We start from the raw sequence: 19,887 nt of genomic DNA, 5'->3' as shown, positions 1-19,887 counted from the left end.
GGCCTGATCCTGGAGTCCCTGGACTGAGTCCCACATTGGGCTCCTTGCATGGAGCCTGCTTCTCCCTCTGCCTATGTCTCTGCCTTTCTCTGTGTGTCTCTCATGAATAAATAAATAAAATAAATTTTATTAGAAATTTATTTAAAAAATTTATTTATCTTAGAAAAAAAAGAGATTTTCTTTTTTATTTTTTTAAAGAGAAAGAGCACACATACACAAGCAGGTGGAGGGGCAGAGGGAAAGAGAGAATCCTAAGCAGGCTCCCAGTGCAGATCCCCAAGTGGGGCTCAACCTTCCAACCCTGAGATCATGACCTGAGTTGAAATTGAGAGTCAGACACTTAATCTACTGAGCCACCCAGGTGCCCCACAAGCCATCTTTTCAATGGCAGTCCTCACCTGACCTGTCGGCCTCACCATACATGAATAATAATAAAGCCTACATTTCAAATGCATTTTTTAAAGATTTTATTTCTTTATTCATGAGAGACACAGGGAGAGAGAGAGGCAGAGACACAGGCAGAGGGAGAAGCAGGCTCCATGCGGGGAGCCCGACGTGGGACTCAATCCCGGGTCTCCAGGATCAGGCCCTGGGCTGAAGGCGGCGCTAAACCACTGAGCCACCTGGGCTGCCCAAAGCCTACATTTCAAAATTGTTTTGGAACCTCCAACAATGGGACACAACAGAATAACAGCTGCCACCTCCCAAGCACCTATACTGGGCTGAGCGCTTCGATAATATTAATTCTAAGGCCAACAATGATCACGAAGACAGATATTATTACTTCCATTTTATGGATGATACAGCTGAGCCTCAGAGAGATTAGGTGATTTACCCAAAGTGGCAGGGCTGGGATGTTTGAGCTGCCTAGAAGAAAGGAGGAGATGTGAAGTCCAGGGTTGGGATCCTGGTGCACATAATGGGGAACTCAGAGGAAGAAACCTAAGGATAGTTCATTCATTCATTCAGCAAACATTTCTTGAGCAAGATGTAGTGGCTAAGGCTGCTGATTCCCTGACTCTGTCTCCTTGGACCAGCTAGTCCAACCATGGAAAGGGAAGTTCTCTCTCCCTCAGCTAGCCCGTGCCAAGACCAATGACAAGAGCATGCTGGAGAGCACGGCTCCAGGCAAGGCTCGGGGAGGAAGCCACACTCCCTGCCTTGTCTCAGCTTTACCCCAGCGTAGGAACTGCAGCCAGGGAGCTTGCCATAGGAGTCATCGTTTAACCACTCAATTCACCTTGGTATCCAGGTGCTGTTCTGTTTCTGGGTTTCCTTTGGTGATGGAATTTTGCCCTTCAAAAAAAAAGGGCTCATCACCTTCTGGAATTTAGGATTTAAAGTAGCTACAAATGAGACTCTGGAGCTTTGAAAACTTACCTAGAAATAGAGTAGTGAGAACAACATTTTTTGTTGTTGTTTTTTTACTCCTGACCACAAAACAGAACTCCTTTGCCAGGAGGACCATCTGCAGAGGGCAAGGAAAGGGCACACTTGAGGAGCCAAAGGTCCTAGGGGGCTGCCCTGGGCTCTTCTCACATCCACATCCACCCACTGGCAAGACAGTGCCCAGCTTATCTTTAGAGTGTCAATACCTTTCAAGGACCACCCCCCGCAGTATAAGCCTACATGTTAAAAAAGCAACTCCCCCTGGATACCCTGGAAATACTTAACATACTTAAAAAATTACATTTATGTCTTAATAGATGTCCTTAGGTCAGGGCTGGGGGATTGTCAAAACTCTGGAGGGAAGGGATGAATTCCCACATTTGGCAGACTCTGAGGTCGAACAAGACTGGACAACCAAGATGCCAAGATACAACAGGGCAAGGGGGACGAGATCAAGCTCCCTTTTACTCGTGGACAAACTGTGAGATCACCTTCAAACAGAGACCCTTTTAAGAGCAAATTGTGCGGCAGCCCGGGTGGCTCAGCGGTTTAGTGCTGCCTTCAGTCCAGGGTGTGATCCTGGAGACCTGGGATCGAGTCCCACGTCGGGCTTCCTGCGTGGGGCCTGCTTCTCTCTCTGTCTCTCATAAATAAATAAATAAATAAAATCTTTTTTTTTTTTTTTTTTAAAGAGCAAATTGTGCTCTACTAATTACTATGCAGAAAGAATGGGCATAGACCAAGACCATTCCTGCAAACCATGGTGTATGGCCCTCATCCGGAAAGCTTGTCCTCAGTTTCCCTTGCCCTGCGTAATTCTCTTCAGTCTGCCCCTCCAGATCTGATTACTGCCAGTCCCCTCCTTGCAGCCTCCTCTCTTAACAGGACTTTTTACAGACAAGGCTTCCATGTGGGTACTCTGAACACCTTGGGTTTCTTGACTTGAGTGGATCTGAAGCTGTAGAGCAGGAAGTGGGAAGGCAGGGGAGCAAACAGGCCCCACGACCCTGGGAAGGTGGGGCCCATGGCAGGCCCCCATCAGTTCTGTGAGCCTTATGTTAACCAGCAACCAAGTACGCAGGGCTGGGCCCCGTCCTCACAGCTGTGTTTATATCTCCCAAACCCTGCTGCATATGGAAGTTAGACTCGGGGCCAGAAGTCCCAGGAGGTGGTGGGCGCAGGGCTGGTGGGGAGGGGGGGGGCACCCCTGGGGAGGGGGGGCACCTCTACTCCGACCTGAGGTCTGCCTTGAGCTTTGAGTCCCAGGCTTCCCTCTGAAGCCTTGTAAGACCCTGTCTCTGTGCTCTTGTCCAAGCCTAGTTGCATTTATATCTATTTCCTGCCAGCGTCACCTCTTGCAATAATTCATCCCATCTGTCTCCCGCATTGCAGCCATTTATTCCCACAGCCCCACCCTGGTTTCGTCATCACCCAGAATGTGTCCACCTCTGAAACCTTAAACTCCAAGAATCCACGCTCCAGCCACCACTGCCACCAGCTCAGCTCCTGATGGTAGAGGAGTCCCCAGGTCTGTCCCAGGAGGGAAGGCCGGGAGCTGCGCAGAGGGGTGGGGTTTAGGGACCAAACATCAGGGCAAATCTGAATCCAGGCTCTGCCTCTGGCTGGCTGGGCCACCTTGGGCGATTGACTTCACCTAGGCCTTCACCTTCTCATCCACAAACTGGGGATAATAATATATACTGAGGTTGAATGCGGACAATATACTGAGGCCCAAGTACAGTGCCTGTCTGGGCCACTTGCTCACCCAAGGGGAGCCATTGTATTATCACTGCATTAGGATCACTTCTCACCACCTGCTATGGGCCTTGCCACCTCCCCTGGCCTCCCCTGGCTTCCTCACCTCCACAAGAGCCCAGATGAACTCCAGAGCTCCTGAAGCTGCAGGACAAGGCCTCCCTCCCCTGCCCACACACCACCCTGGTGGGCAGAGAGGTTGCCCTAGGACATGTGTGCTCCTGGCAAGACCCCTCCTATAAACCCAGCCTTATCTGCCCTGAAACCGGCCTAACCAGTCTCACTGAGCCCTTGCTCCTGGCTTCTTGCAGCCCCACAGAAGCCCCAGGACTCTCAGGACAACCCATTACCCACAAAAATCCCCAAACAGCCTTGTTTATGCTCCTTTGACCATTTCCTTCCCCAGTTACTGAAACCTTCCCACTGGGCAGCCCCTGGACCTCCCAGCAGGTCATCTTAAAAAAAAAATCCCTTATTTTTGTCGATCTCAGCTCTGAACATTTCTTTCACATTCTTCTTGTTCTAACTGAACCTCTCTCCCTTGTCTTCCCAAGTGTGGCTTTCTCCCTCCCACTCTCAGACAACTGGCCTAAAGATGCAGTAGGTGTTTTTCTTTGCTCTTTGCTGCTATTTCCAGAACCTTCTCTCTCTCTCCTCTCCTCCCCATCTTGGACTCTCACATCACAACTGCACACTTCTCATTGCTAAGGGTCATGTGTTCACCCTTCCCCTCTTGGCGCTCACTCTGGCTCTCTTTCAATCTCCGTTTCAAACTCCTCCTGACCTCCTTCCCTCTCTTGATTTCAACCTCCGCCCTGACGCACTTGACATGTGGCTGCGCCAAACTAAGGCCGGGCTTGAAACGCAAAATACACACTGGATTGGGAAGGCTCAGCATGGGAAAAAAAACAGAAATACTTCAATCGTCTTTTTATAGTTATTACATATCAAAATGATAATATTTTGGATATATTAGAGCAAATAAAATATATTATGGTGTCTAAATTAGTTTCATCTGTGTCTCCACCTTTTTGTGTGGCTACTAGAAAGTTTAAAATTGCATATGTGACTCACATTCCATTTTTGTTGGCTTTACCAATAATCGAAACCCTTTTTTAATCGCCTGTTTAAACATCCCACATTATTACCACCTCTCTCATCTTCCTGAGGGACTCCCTCAAGAACTCTGGACCCTACTGCCTCCCACCTCCTGCACCTCCCCCACCCCACCCCACTCCCACTTGTCCCACTTACATTCCATGATTTGCGTTATTCACTCTCTAGACACACCCTCAATCCCCTTGCCCCTCTCTGGAGTCCTCACGCCTGGCAAAACTAAATCTCATTAGAGCTAACTCTGCAACTCTGCATTTCCATCCAATGGAAATGGAGCATAGTCAGAAATGGGAAAACCACACCACCATGCTTGCTGGGCTGACTTTAAGCTCATGATCATTATACCCGAGTGGGCCCTGATCCTATCCAGTGGGCTTGCTACCTGTTCCTAGGCCACCTGCACACTCATCCCCAGACATCTGTCTCCTACCTCCGCCTCCACCTGCACTTTTGGTTTCCCAGTTGAGGAAACAAAAGCAAGGAGAAGGGAGCTTCCTCAAACTCCCCACTCCCCACAGTGTGACCTCTGACCTGTGTCCAGGCCCTAGCACTTTGCCTCTCCTTTTGTCATTGTAGTCAAACCATCTGTGCTCTTGCCTGAGGCAACACCCTTGACTCACATCAGATTCCTTCTGTACTTACTCCAGGATGTAATTCCAGCACTTCTTCTTAGCCAATGTTTCCCTCTGCACAGTCTCGGTCCATCAGAATAAAGCATACTATTTTTTCCATCTTAAAACAAAAATCCTTCTTGACCTCTATTCCCCTCCATTTCTCTGTCCTCTCATACAGTAGCACTTATTGAAAGAATTGCAGGTACCCACTGCATCTGATTCTTCTTTTCCTATTCTGTCCTGAACCCACTCCATTTAGCCTCCTCCCATCCATCATCACTGAGATTGCTTTTGCCAGGTGTTATGGGCTGAATGGTGTCCTCCTCAATTTCCTGTGTTAAAATCCTCACCCCACTGCCTCAGAATGTGACTCTATTTGGAGATAGGGCTTCTAAAGAGATGATTACATTAAAATGAGGCTGTTAGGCTGGGCCCCAATCCAGTTTGACTGGTGTCCTTATAAGAAGAAGAAATTTAGACACAGAGAGACACCGGGGATGACATGTGTGCACAGAGAAAAGAACATGAGAGGACACAGCAATATGGCAGACAATTACAAACCAAGGAAAAAAAAAAAAAAAAAAAAAAAAAACCAAGGAGAGAGGCTCTAGGAGGAATCAACCTGCCCAAACCACGGTCTTAGACTTTCAGTGTCCAGAACTGTGAGAAAATTAATGTTTGTTGTTGAAGCCATGCAGTCTGTGGCATTTTGTTACATGGCATAAGCTGACTAATACATCAGGTCACCTCCAATGGCTCAGTCTGATGGCCAATGCTCAGTGCTCCTCCAACTGACTTTTCAGTAGCACTGGCTCAATTGGTCACCTTTCCACTTCATTGCATTTCTGGGCCTCAGCACTCATGGTTATTCTTTACTAGTTGGTACTTCTCGGCCTCCTTTGCTGCCCCTCCTTATCTCTCGACCTTGTAGACCTTTCAAGCATGGTGCTCAGCAGAGCCCCTTCCCTGAATCTCATCTCATTTCTCACACACTGCCAATCTGTCAGTACTAATCTAAACACACACACCAGAACTGAGTCACCTCTCATCTCCTCCACTACTTTCACTTCTTTGGAGGCACAGCATTTCTCACCTAGGTTACCCTAACTGGATTCTACCCAGCATTCCCCTCTATCACTACCCTGCATCTTAGCCCAACCCTAACCTCACCAGGCACCTCCAAAGTAGAGTCTGCATTGGGTCTTCACCTTCTCTTTCTGGCCAGACTTATTCCACTGTACTTTGGCTCCTCTCCCACTCCACTGAAATGACACAGCAGAGGTAATTGCTGGAAAATCAAATGTTCTACTGCAGAAAGACTGATCAAGTTAAACTGGAAATTAGACCTTTGAAAACCTTTGCTGGCTTCCTATTGCCCCTAGAGACCCAAATTCTTGTGGATGCTAAAGAAGACCTTCCACAATTTGGCTTTAGCTTCAATATAATTCAGAGTGTAGGCTGTACAATTAGGTAATCCTAACTCCAACTGAATGTTTGTATCCCCCCCCAAATTCATATGTCGCAGCCAATATGATGATAATTAGAGGTAAGGCCCTTGGGAGGTGATCAGGTCATGAGGGTAAAGTCCTTATGAATGGGCTCAGTGATCTTATGGAAGAGATACCAGAGAGCTCCTTCGTCCCTTCCACTATGTGAGGACAATAAGAAGATGGCCATCTATGAGCCAGAAAGAGGGTCTTCACCAGACACGGAATCTGTCTGTGCCTTGAACTTGGACCTCTCTCCTCTAGAACTGTGAGAAACAAATATCTCTTGTTTATAAGCCACCCAGTCTGTGGTATTGCTAGAGCAGTGAACAAAGACACCAATCCCTTCTAACTGTGAGCGCAGGCAAGTTACCAGGTCTCTGCGTCTTGGTTTCCTCATGTGTCACTTGGCTGTAATTACGGCACTCATCGCACTGGTTGATGTTAGGATCAGGTGAGCTCATACTTGTCACATGCTCAGAGCAGGGCCTGGCCCAGCAGAGTTCAATAAGTGAACGTTCATGAACTCCCACCACTATCCTTCCTCAGCGTGGGCTCTGTGCTCCCTTACTTGGAAACCCTTCCCTGCCCTCTCTAGTGGACACACTGCTATCTGCCCTTCCATATTTCACTCCAGTGACTATCCCTGCAGGATGCCTTCCTTCCTCCCCAAGTCAGACTTAGGGCTCCTTCTTCTCCTCTCTATCGATATGTTGTACCCAATTTCATTAGAGCATGAATTAAATTATAATGCAGGATTGGTTTACCTGTCTGTGTCTTTAGGGGACTTTAAGGAACCATGACCTTCTATTTCTGCACTCACCGGCAGCACCATAAAACCTATCATCTTTGGATGAATGAAGTCTCCATTACTTTTGTCTTTTAAACTCACCTCTTTAAGCATTCCTTCACCTGGTACTTATGGATTTGGTGCACGAGGATGTGTGCATTCATTCAACAAGCAAAAGTGCCTTCCATGTGCAAGACACAGTGCTAGGTGTTGGGAATATTAAGACAAATCCAAGGCAGACAGCATTTGCACTCAAAGAGCTTACGGTCCAGAAGGACTCAAGGGCACACAGCTGCAGCATAGTGCAATTGGAGGCACTGACAAGGACCAAGGAAGCCAGGCCAGAGACCTGGGAAAGAGAGAGAGAAGCCAGAGCTTCTAGACTAAGGGGGGAGACTCATGCTGCTTATTGTCTGACACCAGGAATCAACACCAGATAAACCTGGGAATGAGGTAGGAATGAAGCTCACCGTTCTAGAGAGTGAAAACAAAGAATATAGAGGAAGTAGGGCACCTTGGGCAGGCGCCAGGGTGGAAGCAGACAGCAGAGGGATGCAGCGATACTTCTCCTAAGATCAAACATGGATGGAGTGCTCGGTACATATCAGGCACTGTTAAAAAGACTTGACATGGACTAACTCAGGTAGCCCTAAAAAAACACTGAGTTGGGGGCTGTTGACTCCTTGTATACAGGAGGGGAAGCTGAGGCTAAGAACGGACTCAGGGTTTCCCAGCCAGCACTTAGCGGAGCTGGAGTCAGAATGCAGCCTGTCTCGCTCTAAGCCTATGGCTTCACCACCATGCAATGCCACCCCCACAATGGACAATACTGTTAAGGATGTTAAGTTTGGACTAGGGTGCCTGGAGTGAGCAAGGCTGTTACGTGCGCTGCACCAACTGTGTGATCCAAACCCTGAAAATATCCTTCTCATCAGATCACCTCCAGGGAAGTAAACTTTGCTTGTGGATCAATGTTGTGCTGGAGGAGAGAGGGCGACAGACTAACCACAGTGACAATGAAATGACAGTGACATGTCTCATGCTTTCTGGCACCTCTCCTTGCACATAGCCAGTGCAATGCACTTGTAGGAAGCATGCAAAGCAACTTTCTTATTGAAAGATGAGAATGAAAAAATGAATGAATGAATGAATGAATGAACGAATGAACAAGGGAATGAGGACCAAGAGCCACCAGAGCAAGGTTCCTGGGTGGGGAGAAGTTGGTGATGTGAGGAGGAATAGCCATTTCCTGACTCATCACCCCTCCACTCAGGGCATCTCCCTAAGCTTCTTTCCCATTTATGGCCCTGCTTTCCCTGCAGACCTCCTCCCAGCACTCCCACTCCAGACTGTGCCGGGCCAGTGGTCAGGTCAGTGCCATTCCCCTCATTGGGAAGACCCCTTGGGGCATCTGGACTCCTCTCACTCTTCCCTCCACAAGACACCAGGTCCCACCCAGGGACAATGAAACTCATCCCTTGACTCTCCTGGTGGCACACCGCAGGAAGGCCCTTGGAAGGTACTACCTCTGATCCGGATGGGGAATGGTTAGACTCACATGTGCCCTAGAACCAGGAGCCCTTGGGTCCAGGACATGTCCTACAGATTCTGCTATTGGGGACCAGGACTAAAAAACTTTGTTTGATTTCCCTGAAAATTGAGGCTTCGTGAGGGAGCCCACTAACCAAAATTCTGCTTTCCTTAGCAGAAGGTAAAAACCAGCCTTAAGACACCCTAAGAAGTGATGTGGGTGTTTCCTGGGAGACCCTGGGGGCACAGCAGTTGCTCTTTCGTTCTCCTTCTTCCTCATTTCCCCAGGACTTACAACGTACTCCCCAAGGGCAGGGAAGTGAAATGTGCACTGTACACAAGTTGCTTTCTGTGGGTTATGTCACCTGATCCTCCCCCAGCCCTTGTGAGGTAACATTATTCCCATTTTGCAGATGGGGACACTGAGGGTTGGAAAGTCAAGGCCCCAGTGAAACAGATGGCTCGCTCAGAATAAGACACTTTACGGGATTCAATAAAGGAATATGGGCAAAGTGCGGCAAGGGTGTGAAATGCCCACAAAGGCTAGAGTGGTGCCATCTGGATGTGACCACCTCAGTCCCAGGGTCAAGGAGGGGAATGGTTGCTGGAACCTGGAAGGAGAAAACCGTGTGGAGAGGGTGGCTTACCAGAGGCTGTGACCTTGTGGGGAAGGACACGGGCAGCCTGAGATGACCCCAGAAGGCAGGACCGCGGGAATAAATATTCCAACCTCCCCCCACCCCGCCCCCCATCTCCTGCCAGGGCTGCTCCCCAGTGGCCCAGAGCAGGGTGAACGGTGGCCTGTGGGCATGGGGGTGTGTGTGGGGGCGGTAAACACAAGACTTCCCAGCGCAGAGCCCACCCAAACTGGCCAAACTGCAATGTCCAGGCTCTTGTCACCTCCCCAGGCTGCTCCGCATCTTACAGAGGGGACAGTCCATTGGGCAAGGGAGACCCAAGACCCGCCCCCCGGTGACCGCAGATGGATGGAGCAGCCTTTGCTGCCCGCTCCCCGGGGCCACACCCTGAGAGCGCCCCGCGCCCCGCAGCACCAGTGAACACCCCCGCTCTCCTGCTCCAGGGCCCGGGTCTCCAACCTGTAGAGGGCGGTGGCCCTCCCGTGACGCCCCAGCCAGGCCCTCCCTCCCTGGAAACCCACCCTGCCCTTGGGGGAGCGGCTCCAAGGCGATCCCCGGGGATCTGATTGAGGAGGAGGCAGGATGAGGGGGTTCCCCGAGGAGGATCATTTAATTTTATGGGGAGGGAAGGCAGGAACCAGGACCGGGGGCTCGGCCTGGGCTCGGGAGCGGCCTGGGGGCAGGCGGCGGGGTGGGGGGCCGGGAGCATGTGCAACCATCACCTCCCGGCCTCCCATCTGCCGCCGCCGTGTGCCGGAGTGTCTGAGGCCGCGGGGTGAGCAGGGCCACAATATTTTTCTGACACTAACACCTCTCTCTGGCCCTCAGGAAGGGCGGTGGAGGAGCCAGGCCCCGCCAAATACCGCCCACAGCCTGCCCTCCGCCTCCTCCGCCTCCGCCTCCTGCCATACCCCAGAGGCCTGCAGCTAAGGCAGCTTCGGGGAAGGTGAGAGGCGAGGGGAGGAGGGAAGGAAGCAGGGAGGGGAGGAGGGAGGAGAGGGAGGGGAGGGGGAAGGGGAGGGGAGGAGGGAGGGGAGGGGAGGAGCCCCCATTTGGCTTGCTGTTCCAAGGGAAGTAGAAGTGGTCCTGGAGGTCACAGGAAGCTGGGCTCAGGGACCTTGGAGGTCACAGTGTGCAATGAACCCTTCCATGTAATTCCAACAGGACAGGTGGAACGGAAGCTATTTGCCTTGGTGGCACAGAGGGGAGGCCGCCCTGCACTTGGGGCCTTCCCATCAACAGGGGGGCTCTGATTGGATGCTAACAGCTTGGATGCAAGGGAGGAGGCAAGATCCTGAGACATGGCCCAACAAGGGGAGCAGAGGGAGAGGCCCCAAGAGGTCCCTGAGCAGGGCGTGTGGGCCTGAGCCTGGAAGGATGTGGGGGTGCACCATGTAGGAGATGGCCCCTTGCCCAGGGGACAGAGGAACCAAGGCGGGTAAGAGCCCCTTCCTCCCCCTTCTCACCTGCTACATGGAAAAGAAGGGGAGAGATAAAGACAGGGTGGAAGGGAAAGAGGAGACAAGTTAGGAAAGGAGGGGGGAGGGGAGGTGCGGAGGGAGAGGAGAGGAGGCTGATTCTCAGCTCATCACCTCTGAAATAGCAAGTTTACGCCCTAATGTGTTTAAAATCCCACCTGCATTAAAGTCCAAGTCATACTGTAATATCTGGGCTGCAGTTTCTTGACTTTGCTTCTCCAGATCCTAATAACTCCAGAGCCAAGAGGAGGCACCCCTCCTCCCCATCGCCTTTCTGTCAAGGGGGAAAATCCTGGAAGGGACCCCGAGCCCCTGCAAGGCCTACCAGACGGCACAGTTTAAAACTCCTCAAGGCCCGTGGGGCTCGGGCCTCCCTCGCTTTACCCATCTCTGTCCACCCTCTGTTTTCCCATCAGCCTGCCTCTCCCCTCACAACCCTTCTCCCTCTCGGGTTACACTCTCCAGAGATGAGGATCAAAGAACAAAATCCTGGGGAAATGGATCAAATCTGGCTTGAATTTCCCCAAGTCAGAGCTCATGGGTTTCCTCTTAGAAATGAAAGGGAAAGGGGAAGAAGTCAAACCAGAAACCCCTGAGCTTAGGTGGCTGACTTTATCTCAATACTCTGATCTCTCTGGGTTCCTCACACCGCCCGCACCCCCACCCATGCCTGGAGGCCAGGTCATTGAAGAGTGGGGGACACCCAGACAATTTAGAAATCGGGCTTAGAATGTAGTTGCTTTGCCACCTTTAGATCTCAAGGACCCAATGTTCATTCATTCATTCATTCATTCATTCATTCATCCAATAAATAGTTAGCAAGCACCTACTATGTGCCAGGCTGAAGCGATAGCAGGTAACAAAACAGAGGTGCCTGCCCTTGTCGAGCCTATGTTCTTCCCACTAGGAACGGACAGTAAATGATAAGCATGATAAATAAGAATTATATCATGTGTTCAGGGGGGAATAGGAATATGGGAGAAAGACAAAAGAGAAGCCAGGAAAGAGGCTGGGAGTGGAAGGGGACAGGAAGCTCAATGGGGAAGGTGACATTTGAGCAAACACTGGAAGAAGGTGGAAGAGCAACTTTCTGGGGAGCAGAGGCCCCAGGCGAGTATGCCAGCACGTCAAGGTGAATGTCAGCAGTCTCCCTGGCCGCCGTCAGCACCTGGGTTATCAGGTTATCGCTCTTATTGAGCGAGGCAGGCAGGATGCTTTGAGGGATTTGCTCAGGGCAGCAGCATGTTCCGACTTTAGGTTTTCAAAGGACCGCACCCTGAATGCAATGACCAGGTCTGTTTCTACACATAGAATTTTAGAATTGGACAGAACCCCACAGAGACCCCCACCTGCCCCCATTTGGCAGATGAAGACACTGAGGCCCAGAGAAGGACGTGACCAGGTCACATGCCCCTGGAGGGGTGAGTCAGCCTCCAGCTCACATCTTCCAACCTGTCTGCACTTCATGGGGTGCCGGGCCTCAGGTGACCCCCCCCCCCCAGGACTCTTACTAGCAGGTCTCTAAAACTGTCCTCTGATCAGATCTCCTTGCCGCTGGGGGGCCTAGAAAGCCCAGTGGCTGAGATTACCGCTATTTTCAATCTTTCTGATCCAAATGGTCTTTTTGAATCTGGGGTTCAGAAAAAGGGACAGCCAGATGATGTAAGGGGAAGAGGGTATGATGGCCAGGTGACACTTCACACCCTAGGCCTCTCCCTGCCCTGCCCTGCCCTTCCCCATCTGGTACCTCAGGCTCCCCCACAGTGCTGTACCCCAGTTCTTTCTTGCCAAGCCAGTCCTCTTTCTGGAGGGGCTAGCAGGGAGAGGGTGGGGTTAAGGATGCGAAAGCAGCTTGGCCTTTGCTGAGCACTGGCCAGTGACCTGGCCCTCCCAGGTGGCGGTAACCTACCAGAACTGCTGGCCTGGCTTGGTGTGACTCGGCTGGTGATACCTTTCCCCACCTTCCTCTTCTCTTACAAAATTGTGTTCAGTCTTTAAAGCCTTTTCTGGGAAGGCTTCTCCTAATTTCAGTGCAGTAGTCTCCCTATATCCAAGGGGGATACTTCCAAGACCCCCAGTGGACACCTGAAACCATGGATAGCAGTGAAGCCTACGTGTACTATGATTTTTTTCCTCATATATACTTACTGGGTTGAAGTTTAATGTATAAATCAGGCACAGTATGAGTTTGACAACAGTAACTAATAATAAATAGAACATTTGTAACAATATATGGTAATAAAAGTTAGTTGAATGTGGTCTTTTTCTCTCTCTCCATCAAAATATTTTATGACACTGTACTCATCCATCTTCTAGTGATGTGAGGATAAAATGGCTACATGAGGAAATGAAGTGAGGTGAATGACAGGCACTGTGACGTGGCATTAGGCTGCCACTGGGCTTCTGATAATAGGTCAGAAGGAGGATCATCTACTTCCAGACCACAGTTCAGTGCGGATAACAGGCCGTGGAAAGCAAAACCACAGATAAGGGGGGAGACTACGTGCTCACATGTATTTTCACTTACTTTATGTTATGGGTAATCGTTCCCAGGCCAGTCTCTTCCACTGAGATCATAGCCCTTGGAGGGCAAGGATGGTTCAATTTCTCTTTGGGGCATCCTTGGCACCCAACGCATAGCTTGACGCATTGTAGATCCTTAAATTTGTTTGTTGAACGGAATTCAGAGGAAGAGTTACAATACTAGAAGTTTACCAGGACAGGGTGAGGGGGCTTACTGGTCAGGAGCTCAAAACTCATCTCTTCTCCCTGCTGAGACTGTCCCTGATCCCTGCATCTCTGAACTATCCAACTTCCCTTCTGGCACTCAGCAGCTTGTGTGAGGAGAGACACAGTTAGAGCAGGATGGGGAGGCATTTCTCTTTTTGAGTAACTTCGACACAACGGCAGCTAGCAGAGTAGAGAGAAAACACGGTGTCTGAGAAAAGCCTTGAGTAAAGGCCTGCATGGTGGTTAATTTCTGTCAACTCGACTGGTCATGGGTGCCAGGTAAAACATCACTTCTGGATGTTTCCAGATGAGACCAGCATTTGAATTGGTGGACTCAGTCAAGCAGATTGCCCTCCCCAGTGGGAGTGAGCCTCATCCATCAGTTGAGGGCCCAAATAGAGCAAAAGGCAGAGGGATTTGCTTCTTGCCTCCTGCCTGCCTGTGGAGTTGGGACATAGTGTCTCATCTTCTCCAGCCCTCAAACTTCTATTTATACCATTGGCTCCTCTGGTTCTTGGGCCTTCTGACTCAGACCGAATTACACCACCCACTTTCCTGGGTCTCCAGCCTGAAGAAGCAGATCGTGGGACTTCTCAGCCTCCACAACCACGTAAGCCAATTCCTCATAATAAATCCTTTTATATACATATATATCCCCCTGGTTCTGTTTCTCTGGAGAACTCTTTACAGCCTGTCTCCACCTAATTGGCCACAGGTCTTTATGAGGCTCTGCTGTAAATTTCATTCTATTCGGCTCTGAAGTAGGGACAATGATCTCCTCCCCTACACTCACTACAAAGAGGACGGTATTCATTCGTGTAGAAAGCATTTATTAAGCACCTGGTAAGTGTCAAGCTCTGCGCTGCACACACAGGATCCAGTCTGTTGGCAAGGTGCTTTGGGCTCCTTTGGAGGAAACATCAGTTGAGTTCCCAGTTTTAGCAAATAACCAGCTCCCAAAGATGCAGTGCCATCTGGGTCACTGGGATGGGGGACTACTTCCTGCGGTGTGATCTGGGGCCTCAGACCCAGGGGGAGGATGAGCACCTTGACAAGGTGTGTTCTCTCCTCACAAATGCTTTGAGAAGTGGGTTGGGGGCTCCTCACCTGAGAAGGTCTGGGTTCATTGGCTCAGATGCCTTTGCCTGACCCCAGCCTGACTCAGAGGAGAGGAAGGCAAAGAGGCAAAAGGCCTGTTCTAGGAATCAGGAGACTAAGTGCTCAAATGCCTCTATGGCTGATGAGCTGTACAGTCCTTAATGCTTTCTCAGCCTCCGGCAGCTCATCTGTGAAATGGATACACATCTTGCAAATTGCACTAATTTGTAGAGATGCATGAATTAAAAGACCTTTCAAAGCATGAAGTTCAACATAGGAAGTAATCAATGGGGAGACTCCCCAGCCGCCGCCCTGGGACAATGCCGAGGTTGGGTAGGGAAGCAGGGCAGGTCTTGTACTGCAAGATGAAGCCAGAAGCACTCACCATCCTCACACAGGTTCAGCTTGGACAGGCTCCTGCCATCAAAGGGCTCCTCAAAGATGGAGCTGGTGTCACGATCACTCACAGTGTGCAGGTACATGGCTTTGTTCTCCATTCTGACCTGCAGCAGAAAGAACAGCAAGGGGAGAGGAGAGGAAGAAAGGAGGCAGGGGAGAGAGAGAGAATAAACTATAGGTGGACACAGAACTGAGTGGGCAGAACAAGGCGCCCATCCCCAAGCCTTGGAGCCTGAACACTGGTAGCCCCTCATGGACAGGTGCCAGCCACCAGGTCCTCGGGATCCTGACTCGCCTCCCAACCTCCTCGGTGCTTGGGAAGGCCAAGGCCCTTTGGACCATTCTGATGACAGGATGGGTCCATTCATTCCAACGGCCCTTGGTTGGGGCCAGAGCCTGAGCCAGAAGGACCCCAAGGGTGATGCTTGGTGGGGCCTGGAGAAGCTGGTCCTCCTCACCCCAGTGGAGTGACTTCCCGGCCTCTGGAGCTTTGCACATATTAGAGAGACTTGGGCTCTTGCTCTGTGTTGGAAGCGTGCTGCCTGGAGTTGGGTGCTGTGGGACCAAAGCAGGGATCCGTCTCTCACCAGAACCAGAGGAACAGGCAGCTGCAATGGGGTCCCCCAGACATTAAGACCTGGGCAGCCCTAGGCCAGGCGAGGGGCCCATGTCTACAAGGCCTCCTGAGGCTGGATCGCTGGGGCTCTGGGTCTTCCCCGTGGTTTTCCAGGAATGCACCCATTTACTTGGGGAAAGGGCATGCCATTTGAAGTAAACCAGCGCCATTTACGTAAGTGCGTACCTCACTCTCCCATTTTGTAATATACACACGTGCCCCGAGTACATGACAGGAAAGATTATATTTGGAGATGTTCTGGGTTGCTCTGGATCAGAAGACTCTGGTGGGGATTGTAGGGATTTTGTGCTTATTTTTGTTTGCCGGATATTCTGGGTTTTCTACACCGAGTTTGCATTCTTCGTGTAATAAGAAAAATCTACTTTTTCAGCCAAATTACAAAGTATTTATTTACATAAAACACTTGCTATTCCCTTTCTTACATATATGCTCAGGGATTTTACAAATTATGTTCTAATTTCAGCTTTGTTCCAGCCATAAGTTTAGCTTGACCTTTGGCCCTGGTGCTCTTGGACCGTCTGGATATTGAACCAAAAAATCCACTTTTAGAGAGCAAATTCTTCGGAAGATAAAAGCCCCTGGGAAGATGGATGGGTTGCAGGCCAGGCATGAAGCAAACTCAACTCTGAGGCCTGGAGAGCTGAGGCAGGGGTCTAGCACCTGGGAGGACATGACAGGGGCCTGGCAGGTGGCATGGGGGCACCTTCCAGGTGAGCAGCCAATCAATTTCTCTTCGGAGGCAGAGTGGGAAAGGAGGCATCACCATCGGGTCAATAGATACGGATAATGAAAGAGGAGCCCGGATGAACCGTCCCGGCAGACAGAGCAAAACACAAACCCTTTATATTCATGGCTTGACCTTGGTCTCCAGAGACCTCTGACTTCAGGGCTGAGAAGACGTCAGAACTGGCCAGTTGCTACACAACTGTCCTTCTGATGTCGCTGCTGCTCTCGTCTCTCCAGCAATGAGATGCCACATGCCCTGCACGCAGGTGAACACGTGTGCATGCGTGCGCGCACACACACACACACACACACGTGTGCATATATGGGCAGGGTGTTCACAGCCTCTGCAGGCCTTTCTTCCAGCCTGCAGGAGGAGGGGGCCAGAGGGCAGCCCACAGCTCTGCCAGGATCTCTCCCCACTCTGCCCCAGGAGTTCCTTGGAGCCCCCAAACTGCTCCCAGCCAGCTTCTCTGTGCCGCAGTTATGTCCGATTTGCTAACGTCGCAACACCGTGCTCCATCCAAGTCCTCCACCCACTCTGGGCCTCTAGGTGGGGCCCCGGAGCGACTCCACTGCTGCTGAGCTGCAGGGGACCCTCCCTTGTTTCACAAGCACTGAGTGCAGCATCCCTCCCTCTGGCCTCCATCCTGGGGAGCTGCAAAGCAGGAGGCCAGTGTCTCTTCTGCAAGCCATAATCCTCTCTCTGCCAAAGGCAACAGGCGCTGTGTGACCTCTGGGCAGCACTCGATGGGGTGCCGCCATGCTGGCCTTGGGGCTGTGGAGATGAGCTCAGGCCAGGTTAGCCCCGGCTTCATTTCCACCTTCCCCACTGCCAGTCACCTCCTGGATCAGAGCTGGAACACATGGCTTGTTATCTGGAATGTGTCTATAGGGTGGCCCCTCCTCTACCCCCTCCCCACCCCAGGGCTGGTGGAACAGGAGCCCTGGGGAGCCTGTTGAGAAGAGGGGCTGGGGTGGAGCAGAGGCCAGATGTGAGATGAGGTTGGAAATGCTCAGCCAGCTCCGTTAATGTTTGTTACTTGGGAAGGAAACCTAAGAATGTTCTGACTGCCCCAGGTTTTATTTTCAGCTATTTTTCCTTCTTGGGAAATGGGGGGCAGGAATTTGAACCCTTCAATCATTGGTCTCATAGCCTTTGGGGCTAAGTTTGTGCTCTCAAGCAAGGTGCAACTCACTGCCAAGTGCGATGGTAATAGAATTGATATGCACCCCTTGCGTGTGTACACGCCCCATGAGCTACAGACCATTTGCCATCTAGGATCTCTCTGCCCTCGCAGGACCACTGTGAGGGGGGCAGAGGACATCAGTGTGTTGTTCCCACTTTAGACATAAGCCAATCTAGGCCCACAAAGGCAAGAGCCAATGGTGTCAGTGAGGCAAGCGTGAGGCACCAGGCAAGGGCTTCCCACCCAGGGCACTGACCCTGCCACAAGGCTGCTTTGTCCAGGAAGTAGGTATTCATCCATCACGGTAGCTACCTTTAGGGTCACAACCAGGCAATGAAGAGGGTCAGTGGAGGCCCTGGGGCCAAGCAGAGGCTCCAAGAGCTAGAAGGGAGGGGACCAAAATCATGGAAACATGAGCAGGGTGTGGAGGCCAAAATGACATAAGGATAAAGCCGGAGGAACTTGGAATTTTGTGTTCAAGTCAAAGAATGAGGCCTTCCTCCCCCAGGGACAGGACATACTGGCCTCTTAGGGATGTCTGGATGCTACATTTTAGAGCTGAAGCATTCAGGCATCCTGCTCTACCCCAGGAACCTCCATGCAGGCCAGTGGCAGGTGGGGAGCTCAGGCGACGTGGGATCCTGTCCTGGGGCCATTTCCTACTACTCGGGATCCTGGCCCAATCAGCTGAGCTTGTTCAGCCTCAGGTCATCACCTCTATGAGGGAGAGAAGCACATCTGCCAGCCACTCAGTTATTTCAAGGCTCCAGTAGAACAGTGCACATGGAAGGTCTTTAGGAGCAGGGGCAGGCAGGGAGCTGGTGGTGGAGTCTGGAGAGAAACAGCCCCTACCCCCACACCCCGCATCTTCAGATCCTACCAAGCAGTTAGGTGAGGGGCGCGGGGCGCGATCTCTAGGTTCCTGAAGCTTCCCTCAGGCCCGGAAACAATGCTCTTTGGGGTTCCCTTTGCAAAAAAGCAACTGTGAATACAGACCAGAGCCAAATCCCAACCCTTGCTTGAAGGGTTGCCTCTCACTGCCTGTCACTCTCTGGGCAGCAGAAGGACTCAATTGATCCTTCCTGCTGAAGGGGCATGAGCCTCACCTGTTGCTGCGAAGACCGGTGGTCTGGGTCCCAGCATCTAACTCTGCAGGGCTCGCACCTTCTCTTTGAATCGCGAAGCTTATGGAAATCGAGTCCAAAGCACCATGAATACGGCCCTGTCCCGAGGGCCCCCTCCTCTAACTGTACTTAGTTCACTCAAATTATAACCCAAAGCTGGAAAGGTGCAGATGTTTTATAAATAAGCTCTCCCTTCATACATTCCACCACTGACACGCACATGTGCACACGCTTCACGCACCTAGAGGGACAATCACTTGTACTATCTGCTCCCAGAATAGGCTCCCGAGCTGCGACACGAGTTGCTATGAGGCAAGAGCTTCCCCCAAAGCGGGCTCACACCAGCTCGATGCCCCCCGACCCCCGCAGAGACCCACCGCAGGGACCTCCCCACCTGGCGCTGCACCTCGGCGCTCTGCATCCTGAGATGCCCAAACGCGGGGCCCTGCTCCCTCGGCCCCCTCTGCGTCCCCCAGCTGCCTCTGGGACACTCTGCTCAGGTGCAGGGACGGAGTTAGTGCAGGACTCACCTGAGTGTCCCCGCTGAGTCGCCAGAAGTACCTGTCTGCTCAGCTCCCCGCATTCGCCGTGGTGCCCGAGGAGCCGCCTGCTGTCACCGCAAGGAGACCCAGGCTGCCCCGCAGAGCTCGTCCCCACGGCCAGACCGAGTCATAGACGGAGGCCGCCCCCTGCTCAGTGACTGGTCTCAGGGGTCACTTCTCCAGGAGGGTCAGGTCAGCAGCAAGACTGCACCCTGAGCCTGACCCAGGCCTGCGGCCGGGGAGCCCCTGTCTTGGTGCCTGGCCTCAGTCGGCCGCGGGCAGCGCTCAGGACATGCTCCGGGCAGGCACCAGCGGCTCCGCTAGCACCGACTGCGTCCTGAACTGCAGCTGCTCTGGCCGCCAGGCTTTATAAATATAAAGTTCTTGGAGCAATTGCTGGAGCTCCCTTGGGGTCTGGAACACATCCCCCCTCTGGTGGCCAATCTCAGCATTACAGACCCCCCCCCCCCCTTCTCCCGCCCAGTCCGGATCGGAGAAGTCAGCCTTGCCCTGGGACCCCACACACCTCATCTAAAACCCCACGCAAAATAAGTTTTGGAAAGCTGCTGCAGGAATGACCGCTGGACCTGGCTCAGGGGCCACCCGAGAAACCAGTCTTAGAAACTTATTTATAGGACAGAATTTGC

At 51.7% G+C, this 19,887-nt stretch overlaps 1 protein-coding gene across 3 annotated transcripts in view; it reads right to left on the bottom strand.

The window, feature by feature from the left end:
* Positions 1-19,680, bottom strand: part of SCARA5 (scavenger receptor class A member 5) — a 123,565-nt gene extending 103,885 nt beyond the window's left edge. For 2 of the 3 annotated variants that reach the window (XM_077868729.1, XM_077868730.1), the window contains exons 1-2: positions 19,229-19,676; positions 15,011-15,128 (exon numbers count right to left, since the gene is read on the bottom strand). In XM_077868729.1, coding sequence (XP_077724855.1) covers positions 15,011-15,122 — 112 coding nt within the window. In that variant the 5' untranslated portion in view covers positions 15,123-15,128; positions 19,229-19,676. Of the gene's footprint in view, positions 1-15,010; positions 15,129-19,228 lie in introns of all 3 variants that reach the window. The other variant, XM_077868731.1, reaches the window with a different exon arrangement.
* Positions 19,681-19,887: the final 207 nt, after the last annotated feature.

The sequence above is a fragment of the Canis aureus genome, chromosome 24 (assembly GCF_053574225.1).
Source record: "Canis aureus isolate CA01 chromosome 24, VMU_Caureus_v.1.0, whole genome shotgun sequence".
NCBI lineage: Eukaryota > Metazoa > Chordata > Mammalia > Carnivora > Canidae > Canis > Canis aureus.
Note: the sequence above shows the minus strand (reverse complement) of the source record. Positions and strands in the feature narration are given on the sequence as shown.